The following is a 22,157-nucleotide window of genomic DNA, read 5'->3' as shown; positions in this document are numbered from 1 at the left end:
TTGTACATTACAGTGGTACAGACAGTGCAGACAAGCAAGAAAGCAAAAATAGAAATGAGCATTTTCCCCTCGATGTTACATTTTAAATTTTAAATATAGTCAAGTTGATCCAGTTTTACTCTAAGCCTGCAAGAACATCTGTGTGAAATGTGAAAGTATGTAGCACAGTCATAACAACTGGCTCACACAGAAGACTTTTTGGCCTTGTTTCTGTTTGTAAAGCTGAGGGTTCAGCAGCATCCCACTGTTAGTCCTGGAAAATATATGTGAGTGAAGTCATCCCCGTTTGGATTCACACCATCACACAGAAATTTCATAACGCAGCAACGCACACGCACATCGACACAGCACCTTCGCTGAAAACAAGCACCCAGTCATGCCCAGGTGTGCTCCACTGTCGTGCATTTACTAATAATATACATGAAGACCTGAAGTCTGTGCTCACAAGAAGTGCATGTGTGATAACAGTGGGTTCTTGTTCTCAGTCAGGGAGTAAGGTCCGGGTCACTGAAAAGACTCCATTGTGCAGAAAAAGAGAGACCACTTTGTAAGGAATTGTGTGAAAAGAGATGAAGAAACCTTGTAGAGCACTCCTCAGCCAAGGCCAATACCATATGTCTCAAATTCAACAAAAGTGATCCCCATCTGTTCCAAACTTTAATATGCACTTCCCTTGCTCCACCTGTCCACCAAGTCTCCAGACACTCAGCCTTTAGTTTTTTGGGTTAATCTTGATGAAAAAAAAGATAAAGTATGCAGCACTGATCACATTCCTTAGCCTTCGCAAAGGAGTGAAGGGGTTTATAAGTTTTAAAGAAACACTATCTACCACATATTTTAAGTTACAGTAAAAGAAGGCTTTCAGAGACTGAAATCAGAGAAAAGTCAAGCACAGCTGTACTGATTCATGCACATCAGCATTTACATGTAAACACGTCTCAGATCTTAACCACTGAAAAAATTCTGGCCACGAGAACCAACAATTTTGTGGGAGGCAGAAGGAGGATGCTCTTTGCTGGTGCGGATAATTAAATTCATCTCCCTTCTCTAATATAGATTTTCAGGGAAGATTTGAAGGCTCAAAACAAGCACCCTGTCGTCCACTGCCAGGCCTAAATCACCCTCTAGGCCTGCGGATGAATGGTTGTACTGCAGAGTGGAGAGGAGGAAATGCCTTTGTCAATGAGGGTTTTTTCAGCAGAGGAAATTGCTTGGTGATTTTGAGGAAAAACAGAAATTAGTCCAATTGTGTTGGTCCCAATCTAATTTGGAAAGTGATGGCTCTAGTGTTTAGGCCAGGAACTGATGGAGGTAGTTAGGATGATCTCTCATTCGGTGTCTCTTACTCGTTTCGTGCATTAAAATGTTAATGTAATGGATCCAGCAATTTTCCATGTCATCATCAAGTGGAAATGCTCATTTGCGCTTTGTGGATTTTTAGTTTTTCTTCTTTCTTTGGGAGGATATTTAGCAGAAAAATTACAGAGTAAAGCGCACGGAAGAATGTTTGAATAGCAAACCTAATGGAAAGGGTTTGTGTGCCTGGAGCCTGTGACTTGCAAGGTTTGCTTGTCATTCAAAAGTCACACCTGTAAGAGGTGGAAGTGAATATGGAAACTGTGACAGGATGTGATAGCTTCCTGCGTTTGAAAAGTATGTAATTAAACTGATTTTCAGTCAAGGGAGAAACTGAAACTAATATGAAATATTAACATTTAAAGAGAAAAAAACATGCACATTTTTTTTCTGCCCATTTCACACTTCCTCTTGTTAGTTGCATATTCAACACCTTTCTAAAAGGTTTATGGATCTCTCATGATGACTGTTTTACCACCTGCACGCACACACAAGTGCACAACGCAAACAAGCAGTATAACAGATGACGCCTATTCAATGAGAGGAAGTTGTTTTGTCAGGCAGGTGTCAGGTGCAGAGCTTTGCAGAGCCACATCTGCGTGATGTAGTCGTCTACTGTCACCAGGGGGCGATGTCAACAATATAACAGCCAGTAATGTGGGCAAACAAATGTGAAACCAATATGTAGTGCGTTATGGTGCTCGCCGAAGAAATGAGAATTTGTCAGGGTAAGTTCACCAGATAAGAACTTATCAGTCACAAGTCGTTAGCCAGTGACCACGCAGTGTCAGATCCACACACCTCACATTATCACCACCAGCAACACGCATGTGCGTCTCCATAGCCTCTGGTTGGTTGGATTGTAATAATCCTTTCCTCTGTGTAGCCAAAGAGCTATGCTTACGGACACAAACACAACAACATTAATCCGGCTTTAATCCAACTGCAGATCAGTGTTACAGTTTGACTCCCAGAGATTTTCCCACTTCTTTATGGAACGTAATGTTGTTTTGTGTGTCTTCATATCAGTTTTGACAGTGCATCACGACTATACCTGCCAGGGGCGTAATTTCCAGGGGGGTTAGGGGGGTTATGACCCCCCCAATAATCAGACCCAGCCAATATAACCCCCCTAATAAAATTAAGAATTATCTTGCATTAATAGGCTGTTTTCTTAAACCCGCTGGTCTGCTTCTTTCCTCCTTGTTTTATACCATATAATTACCAAGTGGATATCTTTGTGTTCTGCAGTGTTAGTCAGACAGACAACACGAATGTGAAGATGTAACCTTGAATGAATTGAAGGATTTCTCGGCTGACTGAGAAAATATTCAGATTAAAAACAGCCCTGGCTTTCCTGTATTCATTGTTTGCATTATATAGAGTCGAACCAGCTTAAGAGTATAACAGTAAAACTCATAAGCAGTGCTGTTAATTATTGCTCTTGAATATCATCAGTAACCAGCGTGTCCTTGGGCATCCCTGTTGCACATTATTGCAGCATATGCTTTGTCTTCTGCATCACTAATGTATTTTAAAAAACTCTGAACTCTGATGACTGGACATTAAATGTAAATCTGTGCTGCTGAGCTGAATAGTAAAACATTACTAAAAACTGGATAAACACAAAGCTGTTAAATAGATCTGGATCTTTATTTCCACCTACATAAGGTCTTCAGCATGTCTTTACCTGTTGTTAAGGTGACATTAATAACATCCAAAATATCCCCTGAGCCTTCGTGAAGAATTCCTTCCCATCCCTCATTTTAGTCTTTTCTTAGCTCTCACCACATGAGCGGAGCATGCAGTTACCGATGCTCAGTGAGCCTGCTGCTTTTGATTCTTACCTTTGCTTGGAGCTACTGTTCAGTGGAGTAACATGAGTGACAGCTTTGTTGCAGTCAGTATGAGTGATGTGTAGTATACGTGTTTGACCTGCACTGTGCCACACAGGCTGCTGTTGCACCTTTGAAGCGGTGAATTGAAACTTTCAAGTGTGTTCTCCAGGGAGTGTCTCAAACAGAGCAGTGCCAGGTCCGCTCCTCAACATGCCAGTGCATGTTTATGTGTGTGTGTGCTCACTGCACAAGGAGCGTCTTGCGGCCTCTTGTGTGGAGTGGGATTATGTTAATATGTTAATTTGTCCTCAGTGAAGGCACTCTCACCAACGCCTGCACGCAATTGTCAAGAGAGATAGGCAGTGAGAGAGGAAAGGTGGGAGAGAAGGAGTTGAGAAAATGAGTGGGAGAGCGGTGAAGGTGTGATGTGCGATTTGGAGTAGCGTAACGAACAGAGTTTGATGGAAGGGTTAGGACGGGCCTGAGGATGAAGATGAAGAAGAAAGCATGTAAATGGAAACAACAAGACAGATGAGCAAGGTGAAAAGTTTTAAGATGGTTTGCATGAAAATAGGAAGGAGATAAAGTAATGGACAAACTCACAAAGACAGGAATAGTGACTATCAGTCAGGCAAACACCACAGGTATCTCTTTCCTGCTTAGCACATTCTCACCTCAGTCTTACGCTCTCCCTTTTGCCAATTTGCCTTTTCTAAGACAGAAATACAGGCCAGAAATATGGGAAAGAGAGAGACTACAGACAGAGCAGGAATGTAGCAGTTACATGATATATATCTTAGCACAGTACCCTGGTTCCCATAAGACGTTAATATGTCATCATTATGGATAGCTTTGCTGTGCACAAACCAAATAGTTGATTTAACCTCAAATCATGTAAAGCTTTGTTTTGTAAACCTTTCCCTCCCTTCAGGTCCCCAGACTCCCATTTGAGAGAAGGACGTTTAAGCACTGCAGTGTTTGGGGCAACTGTGTATCAAACAACCTGCAAAAAATTCTGCAGAGCTTCAAAATCCTTCAAAAATGTGACGCCACAGTTTAAGTGGGTCACTAGTAGCGTGCATCTCTGCCTGCTGTGTTCACCTGTTATCAGCAGAGGCGAGATGGGTAGCTGGTGCGATTTTGTATGAGCACCACCCGTGCTGAAGCTGTCCTGAGCTACGGGAAGAGGCAAGACAAGAGAAACTCAAACTGTGTTGTTTGGAATTTCTTGCACCTTTAATTATGCATGAAATGTGCATTAGAGTAATTTCTCAGGGGTTTATTCTATATAAACTCTTGCACGTTGTCTGAGATATCAAGTGTTGTTCTCTGAATCAACAGTACCACCTCCTGGTGAATCCTGGTACTGTCAACTTCTGAAGCTCTAATATTTCAAAAACAGGTTGTTGTTTTTTAGTAAATCAGCCTACACCATGCTTTGTATCAAAGTTGGCTAAGACAGATGCTGCTATAGATATGCTTGCATCTTTGGTTTGTACAGTCAGAAAGTGATCAGGGTGGCACTGCTTTCTATCTGTGCATGTCCTGTGGGATGAAGCTTACTAAAGGGGAAGACACTTGGCCTAATTTCGAAACTGCAATATCAGTCATCAAAAAGATCACAAAAAGTAACCAAATCCTGTTATTTTACTGTTGCAGGCCCAGAAGAATGAGCGGGAGTCTATCAGGCAGAAGTTGGCCCTGGGCAGTTTCTTCGATGATGGGCCGGGCATCTACACCAGCTGTAGCAAGAGTGGCAAACCCAGTTTGTCCTCAAGGTAACACAGCTGACATCTCTCGTATAAGCATGTGACTAACACTTGGAAAGTGTTTGATTGTGTGCGGTTTGTTGTTCGTTCGTTTGTTTTGTTGTTTTATTTTGAAGTGTGTGTGTGGAGGGTGTTATGCGGTCACATAATTCTCTAAATGTGAAAGTGCGCTGAATCAAAATGTATATCTATCAAGTTCTCTTTACTGTCATTGACAGCTGAGTGGGGTAATGTCATATAGTCAGACCTTGTGGTTTTTCACTTCCCAAGAAAATACCAACGTGTGTATGCACAGAAACACACACACATACACACACAACCTCCTACTTGTACCTTACTGGAACTGCAGTGCTCATCGTATCCCCGTGATTCGAATCAAGTGGATTTCTCATTATTTGTGGTTAATCGTCAAAGGGCAGTATTGTGCAAAATAAGATGCACTCATCAGTTTGACATTAACATGATGTTCTCGAGAAAACCCTGAAATGAGGAGCTTAGTACATTTATGAATTTTTCATATTGGAGTACCAAAAGACTGTTTACATCTTATGACACTGTCTCAGGCATTTCCATCTCTTTCTACTCAGTGCTAATTGTCAGCTGATATATTAACCAATGCTAATATGTCTGAGCCAGATTTATATTGCCAAGCACTATATATATATATACATATATCAGCCAGGCCCTACACTGTTTATTGCTGAACTTCAGTGTATCGTCTCCTAGTTGTCAAAAAGTCACTTTAGTGGTCTGTGCAATTCAGAGAGTGTTTTGATTCTCCTTCTCTCACTCAAAAAACCAACCAGCCACTCAGGTCCTATTTTTATTGGGACTGATTGGATCTATGCTATGTAATCAATCACCTCTGTTTGTAATTACTCTATTGAATTAAGCAGATTATTGATCCACAGTGGGATGGAGCTACACCTTGCGACAGTCTGTTCTTCCATGGCACAAATACACCCCCTCTGGTCCAGGCAGATTGCAGCAGACCTATCTGAGGCCACCTGGATCGATGCAAAGGGGAGATGATTAAAAACAAGAGCTCTCTTTAATTTTATCTTCAGCTGGCACTTTTCTCTGCTCATGAAGGGCACTTGTTTCTACTGGGATCTTCTTTCTTATTCCCGTATTTCTGTGTTTTAGCACATCAAGGTTTGTGTTTGCTCTCTTACACTCGCAGCACTCTTTGTAAGAGCAGCAGTGCATCAGTGTTCATTTTGGTGTTGCTCCAAGTCTGCGTCAGTCACTGCAGAATCAACTAACAAGTGAACCAACTTAACGCCCGCTTTGTGCTAATATTGTTTTTCTCTGTGTTTTCACGCCTCTCTTTCAGGCTGCAGAGTGGGATGAACCTACAAATCTGTTTTGTCAACGATAGTGGCAGCGATAAGGACAGCGATGCAGACGACAGCAAGACGGAGACTAGCCTGGACACACCTCTGTCCCCTATGGTATGCACAGATGCCCACACGTCCACCACTGAAGCCCGTGGCAAAATTCAAAAATGGAGAAGAAAAAAAGGACTTAAATCCTGATATCACTATGCGATGTAATGATGATGTGAAAGTAGCAAAGCGTAAAGATTTGATTGTATCAACGGAAAATCAAGAAATAATAAGAATGAAAGCAGATTAGTGGGAGGGATAGTGTGTTCAATATGAATCAGAGAGATAACTGGCAGTTTAGCACCTTTATGAATTTCTGTGCTCGTGTTTTCTGCGCTGTTCACCAGTTCACAGTTCCAAGGAAAAGCAATTTGGTAGGTGCTCGCTGAGACCACGGATGACTGGCTGCAATAACCTGTTATCACACTGAGACATACTTAACAAAATGAGAGGGAGAAAGATCAAATTTGAGCCTTGTCGCACCCATGTGCATAATGACACTCTCATCAGTGTTAAAATCTGCATACCAAAATGCCAAGAAGTCATGAGCGTTAACTCCTTATTACTTCCTCTTTCTTGTGTGATCCATACGTTATTTTCCCTCTAACTTCCAATTGTGTCTCCTCTCTCCTTCAATTATCCAATTCCCATTTTGCCTACTCCCTACCTTCCTCCTCCCTGCAGTCCAAACAGAGTTCTTCCTACTCGGACAGGGACACCACAGAGGATGACTCGGAGTCTCTGGAGGACATGGACTTCTTGAGTCGACAGAAGAAGCTGCAAGCAGAGGCTAAACTGGCCCTGGCTATGGCCAAGCCCATGGCCAAGATGCAGGTGGAGGTTGAAAAACAGAACCGCAAAAAGTCACCAGTGGCTGACCTGGTCAGTTCCAGAAATCCGAGGCTGTCTGTTTAGCTGTTTATTCATTTATTTCCTTTTTTTGTGTGTTACTCATACAATCTTTGATCTTTCACAAGTCATGGCATGACGGAGTGGTGATTAAGCTCTACACAATTATTATTAGACTTAAACTTTCTTGATTAAAATTAATTAGTTTTTTAAAAAACAGGGTGATGATGTTGTCAGTGTAATTTACATTTTCTCTTCTGGGGTCCAAAGTGGCCAAAACATCATAAATATTATTATTACAGGACTAAAAAGACCACTTTTAACAGTGTATGGATCTAACAGCTGACTTCTGACTCACTCAAGCGGGTGACTTCTTTAAGACAAGATGCTCGTGAAGCTCATGTGAACAACCTTAGTTACTTAGAAGCTTTTCTACTTTTGCTCAGAGAAGGTTTAGAGTATGTCTAGGCCATAAATAATTTTATTTATCCAAGAGTGAAAGCCTAGAGAAAGTGAAAAATGAGCAGTTTAGGTGATGTCCCTGAGGACTGACACTTTTACTGTTTGCTGATAATCAGGGGAAGACGCGTCTTGTAGCCCTCTACATGCTCTCTCTCAGTGGCACTTTTCTGACACGGCTTACGCTGGGATGTAATGGAAACAAATACCAGTCAAAGCCCACCCACCCCTCCTCTGTTTCCTCTCCTCTTCTTAAAGAGAGGAAGGTGATGACAGCCCTGCTCATCATTATTTCATTCATTTATGTCTGCCCCGCTGCCTCCTCCGGAGCACGCACGCCAAGGGACACTCACACATCCACGGTGTCACAGATGCACACTTTGTTTCCACGCGCACTTGAAGTCAGAACTTGTTTACTTATTCAGAAACGAGAAGGGCAACTCGCCCGGGTCCATCTATAATTCATATGCCAGAAAGCATCGACTTTGGTGTTCAGGGATGTAGCAGTGCTCAGCAGTCAGAAGACATCACCGTCACACGCGGACACGACCCGCAGTGAATTTTAAAATGTTTTAAGGCTACAGCTGCCCGCCTTCTCCGCAACACCAGAGATCTGTTAAACTGCGTTCATTACAAATGTAAAGTGGTGAACGGTGATTCCCAGCTAAGAGCGCTTTTACCACAAGTGGTTCATCTGCAGGCCTCAACTAATTTGAAAAGTGTAAAATTATAATTTGTTTAAAAAAGACGTCCTTTAAGATATCATTACAAATTAGTGTAATGCGTATCTTAGTGAGCTGAGGCAGAGGAAGTCAGAATAAACTACACCCTGTTTAAATTCTAAGGTTTTACATATTAAAAATAATCTGGTCCTTAGCCGTTCTAAAATTTAGGTAAATACCTCAGGTGAACAAACCATGACATGTTACACTATGTATTTAATATAAAACTGAGCCAACATGTCAAAGCAGTGTGTGTGAAAACGTAAGAACACCCTTAATGCTTCCATAGGAATTAAAAGTGTAAGCAGCAGCAAGGTGCATGTGATTAACGTCATCAGCACGTGTGAACAAATCTGTGAAGTTTCAGGTGTAGGTTAGAGAAATGCCAAGGAGGAAAGACGTAAGGAATGACCATGCATCATTCTAAGAAAGATTATTCACAAGTGGAAAATACTGAAGGCAGTAGTCAGTCGTCTCAAGAGTGGATGTCCCAGGAAATTCACCCCAAGGTCAGACTGTGCAATGCTGAGAAACTGTAAAACCCCCAAAGCCACAGCTCAAACTCAGTCAGTTAGCATAATAAATGTTAAAGTTCATCACAACAAAATCAGGAAAAACACTGAACAAGTACGGCTTATTTGGAAGGGTTTTGGGCAGCAAGGCTCTTCTGTCTTTAAAAAGAAAAAGGGGAAATGCACTTTTTCAGTTCAGTTTCATTTATATAGCTCCATATCACAACAGCAGTCGCCTCAAGGCGTTTTATTTTGTAAGGTAAAGACTCTGCAATTATACAGAAAAAGCCCCATCAATCATAAACAAACAAACAACAAAAACCACGACAGCGTGGATTATGTTTGCAAAATTACAACTGAACGAACCACAAGACTTGTGGAACAGTGTCCCTTGGACAGATATTTGGCCACAGCACTACATTTGGGAAAGTCCAAACACTGCAAATCAACACAATCAGCACAAACACCTCATACTGTTAAGTCGACCGTGAACTCCTGTGTTTCCCAAAGTATTGTAGATCTAAATAGATCATTTCTCCAACAGCTAAAGCTTGGCATAAAGCAGGTGTACAACAGAAAGGCTGAAAAAGAAATGACTCAAGGTGCTGCAATAATCCCGTGAAGGCCTAGTTTGTACTATGCCCTGATATGTAAAACTTATTGTTATACACAGCTTTCAGTAACCCCGAGTCAGGTGTAGACTTTTAATGTTTTATACACCGTCTGTTTATAAAACCTTAAAGTCAAGACATCTTGAAGAAAACTAGCTTTTCCAAAGCAAGACTGGGTCAAGATAATTAAAGTAGCACTAAAACTCTAAGGATAAACAGGTGAAATAGTTAATTGCTAAATCATTATCCTTCTTTAGCTCTGTGTGGATAAACTAAAGATAAACAGGTGAAATATTAGTTAAAGCTACATTACTAACAAACAGTTAAAATATATACGAAGAGTTTTAATATATACCTACAGGTAACAGGTTGAATAAAAAATTAAAGATAATCCATAAAGATTTCAAATATGAGCTAAAGCTACTGCGTTTATAGCTAATACCAGATGCTAATACTTCATTACCAACTGAAAATACTACTGGATAAACAACAGAAATGATACGCTAAAAGTAAGTGATGAAGTTTCTGATGAAGTGGCCAGACCTGCCACTGGGCAAGAGAAAAGAACGGAAACTGTGGCCTGTGCAGTGAGATTACACCTAAACGTCTGTCTGCTGGTTAGAGAGTCGTCCTAAAATTTCAAGCAGAATCACTGAGAGAAAGTGAGAAAATGAGTAAGAGGGAAATGGGGGCAATAATTTGTTTCCACTGTAAAGCCTCTAGTTTCTTTCTTGACTTCATTCACAAAGCTTTACAGCTCCTCAATATGACACAGAGTCATCACAGGAAATTATCTTTCTGGTTTTGAATATTCAGATGACAATTAGCAGTACGGTCAGTCTACCACAGAAACTCAGAAGTTGAGTCACGACTAATACCAGTCTCAAGCCTTTCCCATGGCCCACGCATGCTGACATCACATTTCTCCTTATGTCACTCTCAGGTGACCTTCTTGTACATAGCCAATTTCCCGAAACTGAAACTGACGCATGACAGCCTCATATATACTTGCTCCGGTAGTAATGTGAAAGTGAAATGAGACTACCAAGAAGAGCGAGCCCACGCACCCCTTACGAAAAGAGAGCATGAGTGCGTTCTCTTCGCGTTTATCTCCACTGAGGCTGGAGGTGAAAGTGGGCCACGACCGAGGAAACGGGCGCTGGATGCAAAGATAAAGAATGCAGACTGGTTGACACAGATTGTTAAGAGAGGCAGAGACAGAGAGGAAATGATACGCCCAGGTGAGCCTCACTAAGCACACGTGATGCTTTAGTGCTTTATTGCATCTGAAGGAACAGGTGCTAGTGCAAGGAGATTCTGATATACACAAAACCAGCAGAAAAAAGCCTAAAAAAGTTTAAAACATATATATACATGCACTAAAATGCTACACAGATTCTAGCATGTTAAAAGTAATAGTGAAGGGAGAGTTTAAATATCTATTTTCTCATCTCTTTCTCGTCACTCGTCTTTGATTACGTGCTCGATGTTTGCACTACAGGTGCAACCGACTGTGATTTCTTGCTAACTTGCAGCATCAAAAGGTTCCAAGAAAAGAGAGGTGATATAAATGTAAATTAGACATGAGATGACTCTGTGAAGTAAAAATAATTCAGTGGTCTCACTGTTGGCCCCTGCTGGAGAGACAGCAACCCACAGAGACACCGAGTTCATGTGCTGTGGACTTGTATAAGGTGCTGTCAACATGTTTGTGAACAAACAGTAGCGCCTACTTGAAATCCCCCACCTTTACTGCCGCTCAAAGGAAAAACAAAGGGAAATATATCCTTTTGTTTCAGCAGGGAAGCAGGAGCCTGGGATGCATTCATTCCTTTTGCAGAATGCAAACAGAAAGCGTTCAGGCAAAACAGCTGACTCTTTTATTTCCCACTCGGATTCAGTTTCACTGCCCTTATTCTGCTGATAATTCCTGACAGTGTGGGTTTAACCGGGTTCACGTTTGTTTTTCTTAAGGTTGTTTTTTGAATACAAAAAAAGTGTAAATCTAATCAGGCTCAGATGTCAGATGTCAGCGTCTGGGAGCAGTGAATGGCAGATCAGATATTCATAAGATTGAATGAAATCTGCCAATGTCTGAAGTTTAAAATAGAGATTCAATGAAACATAATTCAGAACTTGTTCAGGTTCGGATAGTACAGAGTCTGTTTTGTTGGAAGAGTTAAATCATTTGACACAAACACTTAAGCAACTGGAAAACAAAACGAGCATTCGTTGTCATCCAGAAGTCAAAATGTTGCATTATTAACTCAAAATTTCAAATCAACGTTCAGAGTAAATATGTAAAAAAATGAGAAAATCCATTGAAATTTTGAGATATTGAACTGAAAATTGATTTTTCTGGTTATTTTTCAGTGGCAGAAACAAGCTCCCACAGTGAAGTTACAATAAACTCAGTAAAACTGAATTTATAATCTTTGGTGATTTAATAAAACTCATTGGAGTTTATGTTGAAATTGAAGTTACATAAGTTAAATTTTATACTTCTATAAGTTATAAAATACCAGCTTTAATTCTATGGGGTACATAATGTATTTCATGTGTGTTTGGGTAAATACTTACAGAGCTATTACCTATTCAGTGTTCATACTGTACTTTAAAAGAGATTGTCAAGAAAAAGAAAACACGTCTAAACATTAAAAGCCTTAAAATATAGCGAGCTGGTAATTCTTAAGTTTATAGTTTATTGCTGCTATCAAAAAGTTATTAAAGTTATGAGTTAAGTATTTGAAAACAGAGCAAATGAGCAAATTGCTGGAGAGCAATTTCTGTGTTCACAAAACAATCAGTCCTTCGGTTTCTGTCGAGGAAATAAATGTGTAGAAAAGCTGCGGTGAGGAACTGAAAACATGTACAGCATTTACCATGTTTTACCATAGAAATATAATTAACCCTTTAAAGCCTGAACCACGAGATAATTGCCAGAAAAATCACATTTGTTTTAAAAAAACTGGAACGTTCATTGAAGCCTCTGAAAAATTTGAAATTAAAAAAATGAATATCAATTTGAATATATGAGTTTTCGCTACATTCGGCATTCGTTTCTTTAAACTGACATAAACATATAAGGGGGTTAAAAAAATCACTGATGATGTAGAGGTCTCGAAAACTGACGTATCAAATATGATACACTTGGCGTTACAGCGATAAAACGTATAAACATAAAATATAAGACGATGAGGACGAGCCACTTTCCAGTGGCGTGAGGGTGTGAAGGGCAATTTGTTTCTAGGTCTGTGTGGTTTAAAGGCTCGGGATCATGAGCTGCAGTCACAGCCTTTATGGAGCTTTTTGCACGTTGGATTTAAGGAATATTAAATGCATCAGTTTTCTGTTAATTTGATCAGTTTGTCATCTGTAAACATTCAAATATAAATATTTTTAAAAAGTAAAGAAGTCAGTTGTGCATTTTGTGCTTTGGTTATTAGCGTGAGGTTTCACTATCCAATTAGGGAAAACACATTGTCTAACAGGGTTTTCTGCTCTTGTTTTTTCTCCCCTACATAACTCTGTGTGTCTATTTCGGCAGCTTCCACACATGCCACACATCAGCGAGTGTCTAATGAAAAGGAGCCTGAAGCCCACAGACCTGAGAGACATGACAGTGGGACAGCTCCAGGTTATAGTAAACGACCTGCACTCCCAGATTGAAAGTGAGTTGACCACACGCCCAGAATACAAACAGAATCACGCTGACCTCTGCTTTCACTTGCAGAAATGAGCAAGAGATAAACTGGGGAAAAACATGCACATACATAGTGACCCCTACCCTTTTTAGTGGATGTGAAAGTACTTTTATATATAAGTTAGTCACTTCAGAGAGTTGTACCAGTTAACAGCTTCCCCTGAGCATTTACTGTTACTGCACGGTACACATCATTGATCCCTGTACTGCTGGATGAATAATCTCGCATCTTACATAAAAAAGTTCCAAAAATCCCCAGGAGTCCAAAAGCACGAGTTTGTTTTTACTTACAAAGCAGACTTTCCCCGTTGAAAATGTCTTTAGTTTATGCTTCATATTTTCTGGCACTGAAGGGACAATAGCTGTAACATGTGATATTAAAGACAGCGAGAGCAGCGGGAGTGTGTGTGGTCAGACTGCTGATAAAGTTTTCAGTGGCCATGGTATGAACCCATAATGGGAATTTGAGGGGATCACTTCCAGTGTTTCTTGTAGATTTAGTATCTATTGTTAGGATCACAATGGAATACTGGTATGATCAGTTGTGGTAATTGTGGTGTTTCCCTAGTTTCAGTAGTTTGAATATGAAATTATGCTGTATCATTGTGGTCAGTGTCTGTTCCGCCTCTTATCGATCTCTCCAGGTCTCAACGAGGAGCTCGTACAGTTGCTACTGATTCGGGATGAGCTACACATGGAGCAAGACGCCATGCTGGTTGACATAGAGGACCTCACCAGGTGGCAAAGCACTTTTCAACTATTTATTCACTGCACGTCCCACTATTTATTTATTTTTTTAACTTATAAAAAAGAACGCAAGGGATTCATTCATACGCAGATTTTGCAAACTTCAACGGCTCTCTCAGTGGCTGTAAAAGTCTTTGCGCAACTTCTTATCACATGTGAAGTAGTTCTCCCTGAGAATTGTAAACACTTGCAAGCTTTAATGTCTTAAATGTGCAGAGTTCCCCTTTGAGCAAACATTACTCAAATGTGAGTAAGTAATCCATTTGTAAGGGACTGTTTTCAGCTGTGCATGTAGCTCCTGAAGTAAAACTAATGGTGATGCATGTGAAGGTGAACATGCCACCCAATGCACCTGTGCACCTAAGAGATTTTAGTAGATTTTCCTTTTTTTTAAACCAAAGAAGTTTTTTTACATTTTACACTAAGAGGTCAAGACTTTTCAACTTTTCAACTTAATAAAAAGAACCTCAGCGATCTAACAGTCCCTTATGAGCAAGCACTTGGGGAGACAGAAACTTCCCTTTGAAAGGAAAAAACCTCTGGCGGGCTCAGCAGGTTAGCCAGGGCATGTGGGGATCAGATATTCAGCTTTAGCTGTTGGTGTTGTTCTCTGTGTGTAACCGTTTCTGTCTGTCTCTTTGTTAGCGGTCTAGCATCCACAGTTTTCTAAATTTGGTGTGATGATCGATACCAATTTGTTGTCAGGGTGGTACCAAATGCAAAAATCATAAAAACTTTATATTATCCACAATTTTTATTAATCATCTTCAAACTCCCTAATAATGTACTAGGCTTTGGGGGACATGAAAAAAAGTCAAGAAACCAATTTGAGTAACTTGTTGTATGAAAGGGCGTGGAGAGAGCAGACTTTGTGTTTTTAGTACGACGCTCTGCAACGTCATAACAGGCTTGGCTCATCATATTGTGACAAAGTTTTAGTGTGGCCCTCGCTCTTCAGGGGGAGTTGCCCTGCTTGAGTGCTCTTGTTTATCTTTGGATTTGTTGAGTCACTTAATTCATCATTTAAGTGTCAATATAAATATAATATAAAACTTTTCTCTTTCCAGGCATGCCGAGAGCCAGCAGAAACATTTGGCTGAGAAAACCCTATCCAAATAAGATGCCCCCCACCACCCCAACCTCCACCCAAGCACCCCCCACCCTAACACTCCCCACCCTCACCTACAATCCGCTTCCCTATGCCAAGCTTAGTCCCCTGCTCCCAAACAAGCTTTCCCCCTCCAGCCATTCCACCTCTGCCCCGCGTCGATCCGAACCCCTCCCCGCTTGTCCTAAGTACTTTGCTCCTCGCTGCTTCCCTGTCTGCTCCCGAACCTCCCCATCTCCCTTTCTGTCCAACTCACTGACTTCAGCGGTAGCAGCAGCACAGAAGAAGGCCGCCCTCGTTCATTCGCTTCTGTGGTTTTCTCCCAGCGCAAAGGACGGTGTAGCACGTCCTGTTTCCTGGGAGAGGAGGCAACTGATTGTGTGTCGTCATGGATTCTGTCCCCCAGCTTCCTGTGCAGTGATCGGCCTCGCTTTGCTCTCGTTTCTTTTTTTAACTTTCTACATTCACCACTAAATTATGACTGTTCAAGCTCAAAAATTGTGGAGAAAAAAACAAAACAAAATAATAGTGAAAAATTTAGTAGAAAGTCAGTCATGAGATTTAAAAAAAGAAGAAAAAAGAAGAAACAACGCTGTATGAGAAAAAAAATCATGGAAAACTAACTTCAGACCATTTTAAGTTGGACGGTAATTTAAAAGTATTTCAGAGTCGACCCGTTTTTATTCTGCACAAATGGTCGTTTTCAGCTGATGAGAAATGTTCGTTTGAAGGTGCTATAAGAGTGTAAAAGGAAAACATGCCTGCCTTGTAGTGGAGTTGTAGATTTTTTGGTAATACGTTCACTCTAATTGCTCTTCAACATTTTGTGAATGTTGATTTTCTGACACGAGTCATTTTAAATGAATAAGTGTGTTAATATTGTTTTCATCCTACTGTATTCAGATACTTTATTTGAGGGAAGAAATGTTTATGTACAGATATGTAAAATAAAGAATAAACTTTGTTTCATATATGGCGGTTTGCTGTGCACTTCTACTTGCTGCTTTTGCTGCTGCTGCATAACATAGAGATGAAATTGCGCTTTCAGTTGAGCTTCCTCCTTGAGTGCAAGAACTAAAACCTCACAATAGCAGTGAGAGTATATGACATCACATCACACGTAGTATGACTCAACTCCCTTTTTCGGTCTTGCCTCATCATGACACTCGTAGTTCTCACTACGAGGGTTATTGGGGTTGCGTTTCTGCTCTTAAAGGGACTTCATATCAATTTGGGCAACCCCTTTTGGGTCACATTCAGGGATTTTTGTTTCTCAAGAAAAAGGACAGTTTGTGGAATTAAAATATTTAACGAATGGCCACTTGTGGTCCAGTGAAAGGTAAAAGGATACAGAAATAGTTCTATATGACTTGTAGGTTTGGTAATGAATACAGTGTTTTTACTTGGAAAATCTCCCCTTCTTACTCTCGGATCATATATCTGAGCATATGTTGTATTGTATAAAGTGAGTGATGGTAAGTTTAAGTCTGATGGTCCAAAGACAAAGGCCAGGAAACTCCTCTCAACCACACGATGACCACAGTTTCAGAGAATGCACTTCCCTTCAAAAGTGGGTAAGCACAGTAGACGGCAGTTTCTGAAAACGAGTGAGAGAGGAGAACAAAAGTAGTGCTTTGTGTGTTTCAAAATTTCACGTTACTCTCATTTTGAGTCTTGTGTAATTCTCCGATCCTCTGTGGATAGATAGAAAGCAGAACGATAGCTCATAGCATAGACAGCATCTAAAAAGAGTTCAAAGTTAATTTGTCACATATGAAATAGACATTAAAACAGTCTCACCTTCACTGTTGTTCTGGAGGTTTTGATCATATCCACAACCTTCCAGGGTTAGCGTTAGGATTAGCCTCAGTGAAATGTGTATTTAACACAGGTTAAATACACATTTCACGGAACATGAACACTCATCTGTCTGTTTCATCTTTTTTGTTATTTCATGTAAAACATGAATAAATAAAAATGGATAGATTAACTTTCCTTTCACGGAAAAGTAAAACCAATTTAAGAGAATTTATTTAATTAAATGTTTCAAGTAGTAGGGTTATTTAACAGTTAACTTTGATATCCAAACGCCACCTGAAAATTATCTTCTTGTAAATAATACCTACAGTCACTGTGTCACGACACAAAACTATTTTAAAAACTTGCAAATACGCAGTTCAGAACTACATTCATGGATACTGGGAGCATTCATATCATTTGCTGGAGTGGTTAAAGGGTAATTTATAAGTAAAAAGGAGCTGATATATATATAGAACATAATCTAAGTGTAGAAGAAAGTACCCATTCTGAAGAACTTCTCTTTTAAACTTTTTCTTGGACTTTTATTATCCAGTGAATTAATTCTCTGTCCCTTAGCAGCATTTTAGTATCATACTGGTGGGACTACATTGTCAGGCGGCTACACTGTGTAATTTAAATGTTATTATTTAATATTTTATGCAAAGAAACTGTAGCTTTAGCCGATATTTCTCTAATAGATTTGATAAACAGCGCTATGGCCAGGCTACCGTGTTACCCTGCCCTGTGGGGATTGGTTGGCATTGCTCATTGTTTTCCAAGTTTGAGCATGAGTGAAAACAAAGCAGACATAAACCACAACCACCTCCTCCTCAACACGAGGAAAATAATAATAATAATAATGCCACCTCCTCTTCATTGACGTTATCAGTCAGTTGGTCAAGAACATGCGTAATTAGTCATGCCTGAATGGACACCCGGTTGTATCTGTTGGGGAGAACGTCCGTGGAATTAATTACCACAAGTGAATGAGGCGCTTACTCACCTAATGACAGTCCACTGACAATTTACCACCACAGACCACAATGTTGGTTTGGCCCCTGCTATGATTAGTTTACTATCAGCCGCTCCTTTTTACCAACAGTTGGGTTATTTTATTTCTGTTTTTTATGATTTATTCTGCATCCAGGTCTGCAGGAATCAATAACTGTGCACCTCACAAGCACAGACTGCTGCAGTGAATAAAATGGTACACGTGCACTGCATCTTTATAACACTGCACACTTTCTGAGAACAGGCTGCGCAGTGCATGCGCTTCAATGTACTGAAAATTTTGCTTAAAAAACTAATTTCCCTTCATCGTCATCCATCCGTGTTGTTTTGATTTGATGCAAATATGCAAACGCCGTCACTTGACTATACTTTGATATGTTGTGGGTAGGGCGTCGTCAGCTTCCAGGACTGTGGGCTATATATAGTCTGAAAGTAAAGGCACTGGACATGGATGCTGAACGAATCTCAGCTTGTGAGTATATATAGTTTATCGAAAGTGCCCCTCATAGATGCTTCTTGTCAATCTGCAACAATCACATCGGCAAACTCCTTGTTTATTTTCCCCTAATATAAAAAAGATCTCAACGATTACCTCACTAGAAGGTTATTCATCATTGTGGACTTTTTTACACCTTGGTACATAGGAAATGCTCTCATAAATCGCGCATTAATTTTTCCCAGAGCTGGGTATTTAAGACTATTAATCAAAGAGAGAGAGAGAGAGATCTTTTGTTTTTCTTTCAACCATACAAAAAATTACATAATGATGTATGCTTTTAGTTTTAGTTAAGGGAATCCCCCCCCAGCTATTAAGTATATAAACCCCAGCATCATACGGAGACTGAAACAGTGCTGATTTACCAAGCTCGGACCAAGTTCCCTATCTGATCAGCAGTCTTATGGCAAACATTCAACTATGTAAGTCAGATAGGCTGTTATTTAAATTGCTCTGTTGCGTGCTCGTGCAAACTGGGTGTCGTAATGCCCGTGTAGACTCGTGCGTTGACGGCTGTTTCTCTCTTTCCTTGCAGACGTCGCCAGCTGTGTGCTGCTGCTGTCCCTGAGCTGGCGCACATCCGAAGCTCTCCCGGTGCCCGCACCGAGCCCGGGGACCGGCGGTCAGTGCGCCGACTTCTACAAGATGCTCCTGCTGAACATCTCAAAAGCTCTGGACAGCGTGAGTACAAATCTCAGCAGCGTGTGATTTTTGCTTGATTTTCCTCCCTTTTTTTTCTCGGTATCTGTGTCGTTTATCCGTGATTATTCTACTCTGTAGCAATAATTTCTTTACTGTGTATTACAGATTTATTTGAGTGATGGTATCCAATCGGAAAAAATTGAGATGAGGAATACTGGGGAGACCGTACTGGCCTGTGCACCCACTCTGACTCAGGTGAGCCTTTTCTCAAAGCAGCACAGTTTATGGGGACAGCTGACAGCTGTCATAATTTCAGTTCAGCTTTCACTGTGTTTTAATTGGTTGGGCAACTTCAAATGACTGTAGTGTAAACATTGCTGATTTTAAATGTCTGTTTGTTTTCCTGCACAGAACTTAGGTTGCGTGACACAAAGAAATTCTTCCTTCAGTGAGGTCAGTGTCAGACACACTGTATGTTCTATAAAAAAGAAGCTATGATTCATATGCATGTGTTGGTATTGTAGCTGAAACTGAACGGGGTTTTCCCATTGTTTTGACAGACTGAATGTCTGAAGAACATAAAGAAGGACCTGCTCTACTATCACGAAGCGATTGCATCTTACCTCACAGGTCCTCTCAAAAATGGTCCAGAGGAAATTAGACTTCTGAGCCCAATCGTGGAAATCACAAAGAATCTCACAGAGGTGTGTTTATCTTGTAATTTCTTTTTTAAAATTGAGACATCGAGACTTCAAGGTGAAATAGTTTGAATCTCCTGGGAAGTACTTGTCTAACTAAATATTCCTCGGTTTATACAGAACTGCTTTCCGCAGCTGGACGTAGAGAACCTGCCCTCAAAGGTATTTTTATATTCTTTGTTCCATATTTACACCTTGTCTTTCAGTCTTTAGGATCACTGATCTTGAGTATTTGGGGTTTCTTTTCCTGAGACCTTATTGTCCTGCATTCACACTCTATCCTCTCCTGTTGTAACAGGATTCCAAAGTGTGGGGCAATGAGTCCTACAACAACCGGCTGGAGATGAATAAGATGATGAAAGGCTTCCACATCAGAGCCATCACTATCAACCGAGCCATTGGCTACATCTCCTCGGGAGACCACAGGAAGTAAACGTCCTGCAACCTCTTCAACTTCAGCCTCATCAAATAATAGCACAACAAATATCAAATCTCTATTATCACATCAGAACAAGCTGTCCTAATTAGTCACTACCATCTCTTTCAACTACTGACCAAGTTCTACAATGTACCTGCTGCACAACTGTCTGCACTGAAGGAAGTTTACTCAGGCATAAGCTAGCTGGTTCAACTCCAGTATCTTCATTCAGTAAGTGCTGAAGAATGTTCAAATTATCGTTACGCTTAGGCGTGAGTTATAATGATTTTATTTATTTATTTATTGCATCTATTTATTTATTTGATCTCCAGTTGTATTATTTATTGTTATTTAAATAAAGTATTTTGTTATCAAGCATCAAAGTTGAAGTGATTTTGATTGAAACTGTTCACCATCAGTTAGAAGTTAAGAAATGCAGTAAAAAAGAGACATGTAAGACACTTTCGGTTGTTTCCTTCAGTCAATAGCGCTTCGTTATTTCATCTCTTCTGCCAAGGCTACTGCCTGTTTCAAAATATACAAAAAGTAAATGAAGGGAACACCTGAACAATCTTAACTTTGATTTTTGTCTCGAGCTCGAATCCTACCCTTAAAGAACAGATGATTTTGTTTTCCACAGTATTCAGTTCTTCATTATCTGATTTGTTTCCTTTTATTTGAACAACGTTCTAATAATATTACGTAAAAACTAAGCAGCTGAAACTTGGTGAGACACGATCAAAAGCAGGAACTATTCTGTTTTGGTGTGAATTCGGATCACTTTCCTTAAAATGATGAAACAAACAGTGATTTCACTTGTTTTATGAAAAGTCTTTGGAGATTCTGACATGGTTTAAAAAGAAAAGGAAAAAACAACAACAACAACAAACACATTTGTAACAGGGATAAATTGGACTGTTAGTGGTATTTTTCTTTTAAGGAAACAACCCTTTTCTCTGAATGAAACATTGTGGTTTTCTCAAATAATGTTTACAAAAACATTTGCAATTGGTACCTGAAAGATTTCCACAGATGTTCCTGCTGATTTTATTGTACTTAATCGTACCTGAGGTCTAGATCTGCGAAATAATCCTCAAAAAACTGAATTAAAATATACGTTGCTTAGTTTTAGCTGCACTCACACAGGTAAAACACCTAAATTTATCCCTGAATCCCAACATGCTGCATTTTTGTTTTTCATAAAGATTACACATTTGGGGGAAAAAAAAAAAAAAAAAAAAGAAAAGAAAAGAAATGCATTCAAGCCTCCGGAGGGCAGGACGTAATTCCCAGTTAAACATAATCAGCATCATTTTCTGGTCCTCGTGCACAGCTGTTTTACAGAGTCACGGTTATCGCATCAAATAAAGGACATGTAGACAAAAAACAGACATAACTGGCTTTAAAAAAACATGAGTGACAATGAAATGGAATCTATTTACAGGAAATAGTGCGGACAAGTTTACAAAAACACAAACTAGTTTCATAGTTCAGTCTGTAATTCTGTGGACAGTCATTTTCACGTCCACGTGATATAATGCCTAATTGTTTTATAAAAATTCCCACAAGCCCAACATTCAAAAGTGAAAGAACACACACAAATGGATGGATTTTTCCAGATGTCTTTGCAGTTTCAACACTGCAGCACCAAACATTTACATCTGTTACTGGCTACATAATTAGCTACTAAACATCTCAATGACCTCTACGCCTCTACTGGTCATTTTTTTTACCTGCTTAAAGATAAAGGTAAGCTAATTTATTTCTGTATCCTTAGATACAGCACAGTTGGTTCTGTACTCACCACAGAACCCAAGAAAACTACAGCTGACCTAAAGAAGGGAAACAAAAGGAAATGATTCCTTTTTATGAAATGCAGAACTATAAACAAATCAGTTTCATATCTAGAAAATATTCAAAGAGAAATGCAAACTGAAGGGAGACGTTAACTCTGCTCTGTTGTGTTCCTGAGATCGTTTCTTCCCGCCGATGATATCCAAGAGTAATGCAATTCATTTTCATTTTCCCTT

General features: G+C 40.0%; 2 protein-coding genes across 5 annotated transcripts in view; both read left to right on the top strand.

Annotated features, from left to right (window-relative positions):
- schip1 (schwannomin interacting protein 1) overlaps positions 1-15,995 on the top strand; it is a 240,416-nt gene extending 224,421 nt beyond the window's left edge. For all 4 annotated transcript variants that reach the window (XM_085371734.1, XM_085371735.1, XM_085371737.1 and 1 more), the window contains 6 exons: positions 4,854-4,972; positions 6,300-6,417; positions 7,036-7,233; positions 13,052-13,175; positions 13,852-13,945; positions 15,022-15,995. In XM_085371734.1, the coding sequence (XP_085227860.1) occupies positions 4,854-4,972; positions 6,300-6,417; positions 7,036-7,233; positions 13,052-13,175; positions 13,852-13,945; positions 15,022-15,073 (705 nt within the window). In that variant the 3' untranslated portion in view covers positions 15,074-15,995. The remainder of the gene's footprint in view (positions 1-4,853; positions 4,973-6,299; positions 6,418-7,035; positions 7,234-13,051; positions 13,176-13,851; positions 13,946-15,021) is intronic.
- A 2,777-nt stretch (positions 15,996-18,772) lies between these two features.
- On the top strand, positions 18,773-20,142 carry il12a (interleukin 12a). The gene is made up of 7 exons (XM_085371497.1): positions 18,773-18,791; positions 18,905-19,050; positions 19,177-19,266; positions 19,423-19,464; positions 19,572-19,715; positions 19,830-19,871; positions 20,008-20,142. Exons 1-7 carry the CDS (start codon positions 18,773-18,775, stop codon positions 20,140-20,142), a joined length of 618 nt encoding a protein of 205 aa, XP_085227623.1.
- Positions 20,143-22,157: the final 2,015 nt, after the last annotated feature.

Source organism: Diplotaxodon limnothrissa, linkage group LG14 (assembly GCF_057381915.1).
Source record: "Diplotaxodon limnothrissa isolate DT_005_m linkage group LG14, D_limnothrissa_male_GT1.1, whole genome shotgun sequence".
In the NCBI taxonomy this organism is placed as follows: domain Eukaryota; kingdom Metazoa; phylum Chordata; class Actinopteri; order Cichliformes; family Cichlidae; genus Diplotaxodon; species Diplotaxodon limnothrissa.
The sequence above is the reverse complement of the archived record's forward strand: the minus strand, read 5'-3'. Positions and strand labels throughout refer to the sequence as shown.

Coding starts and splice junctions, on each gene's coding strand:
- il12a (XM_085371497.1), top strand. Junction 19,051..19,176: donor TCTCAAAAGCTCTGGACAGC/GTGAGTACAAAT, acceptor TGTGTATTACAG/ATTTATTTGAGTGATGGTAT. Junction 19,267..19,422: donor GTGCACCCACTCTGACTCAG/GTGAGCCTTTTC, acceptor TTTCCTGCACAG/AACTTAGGTTGCGTGACACA.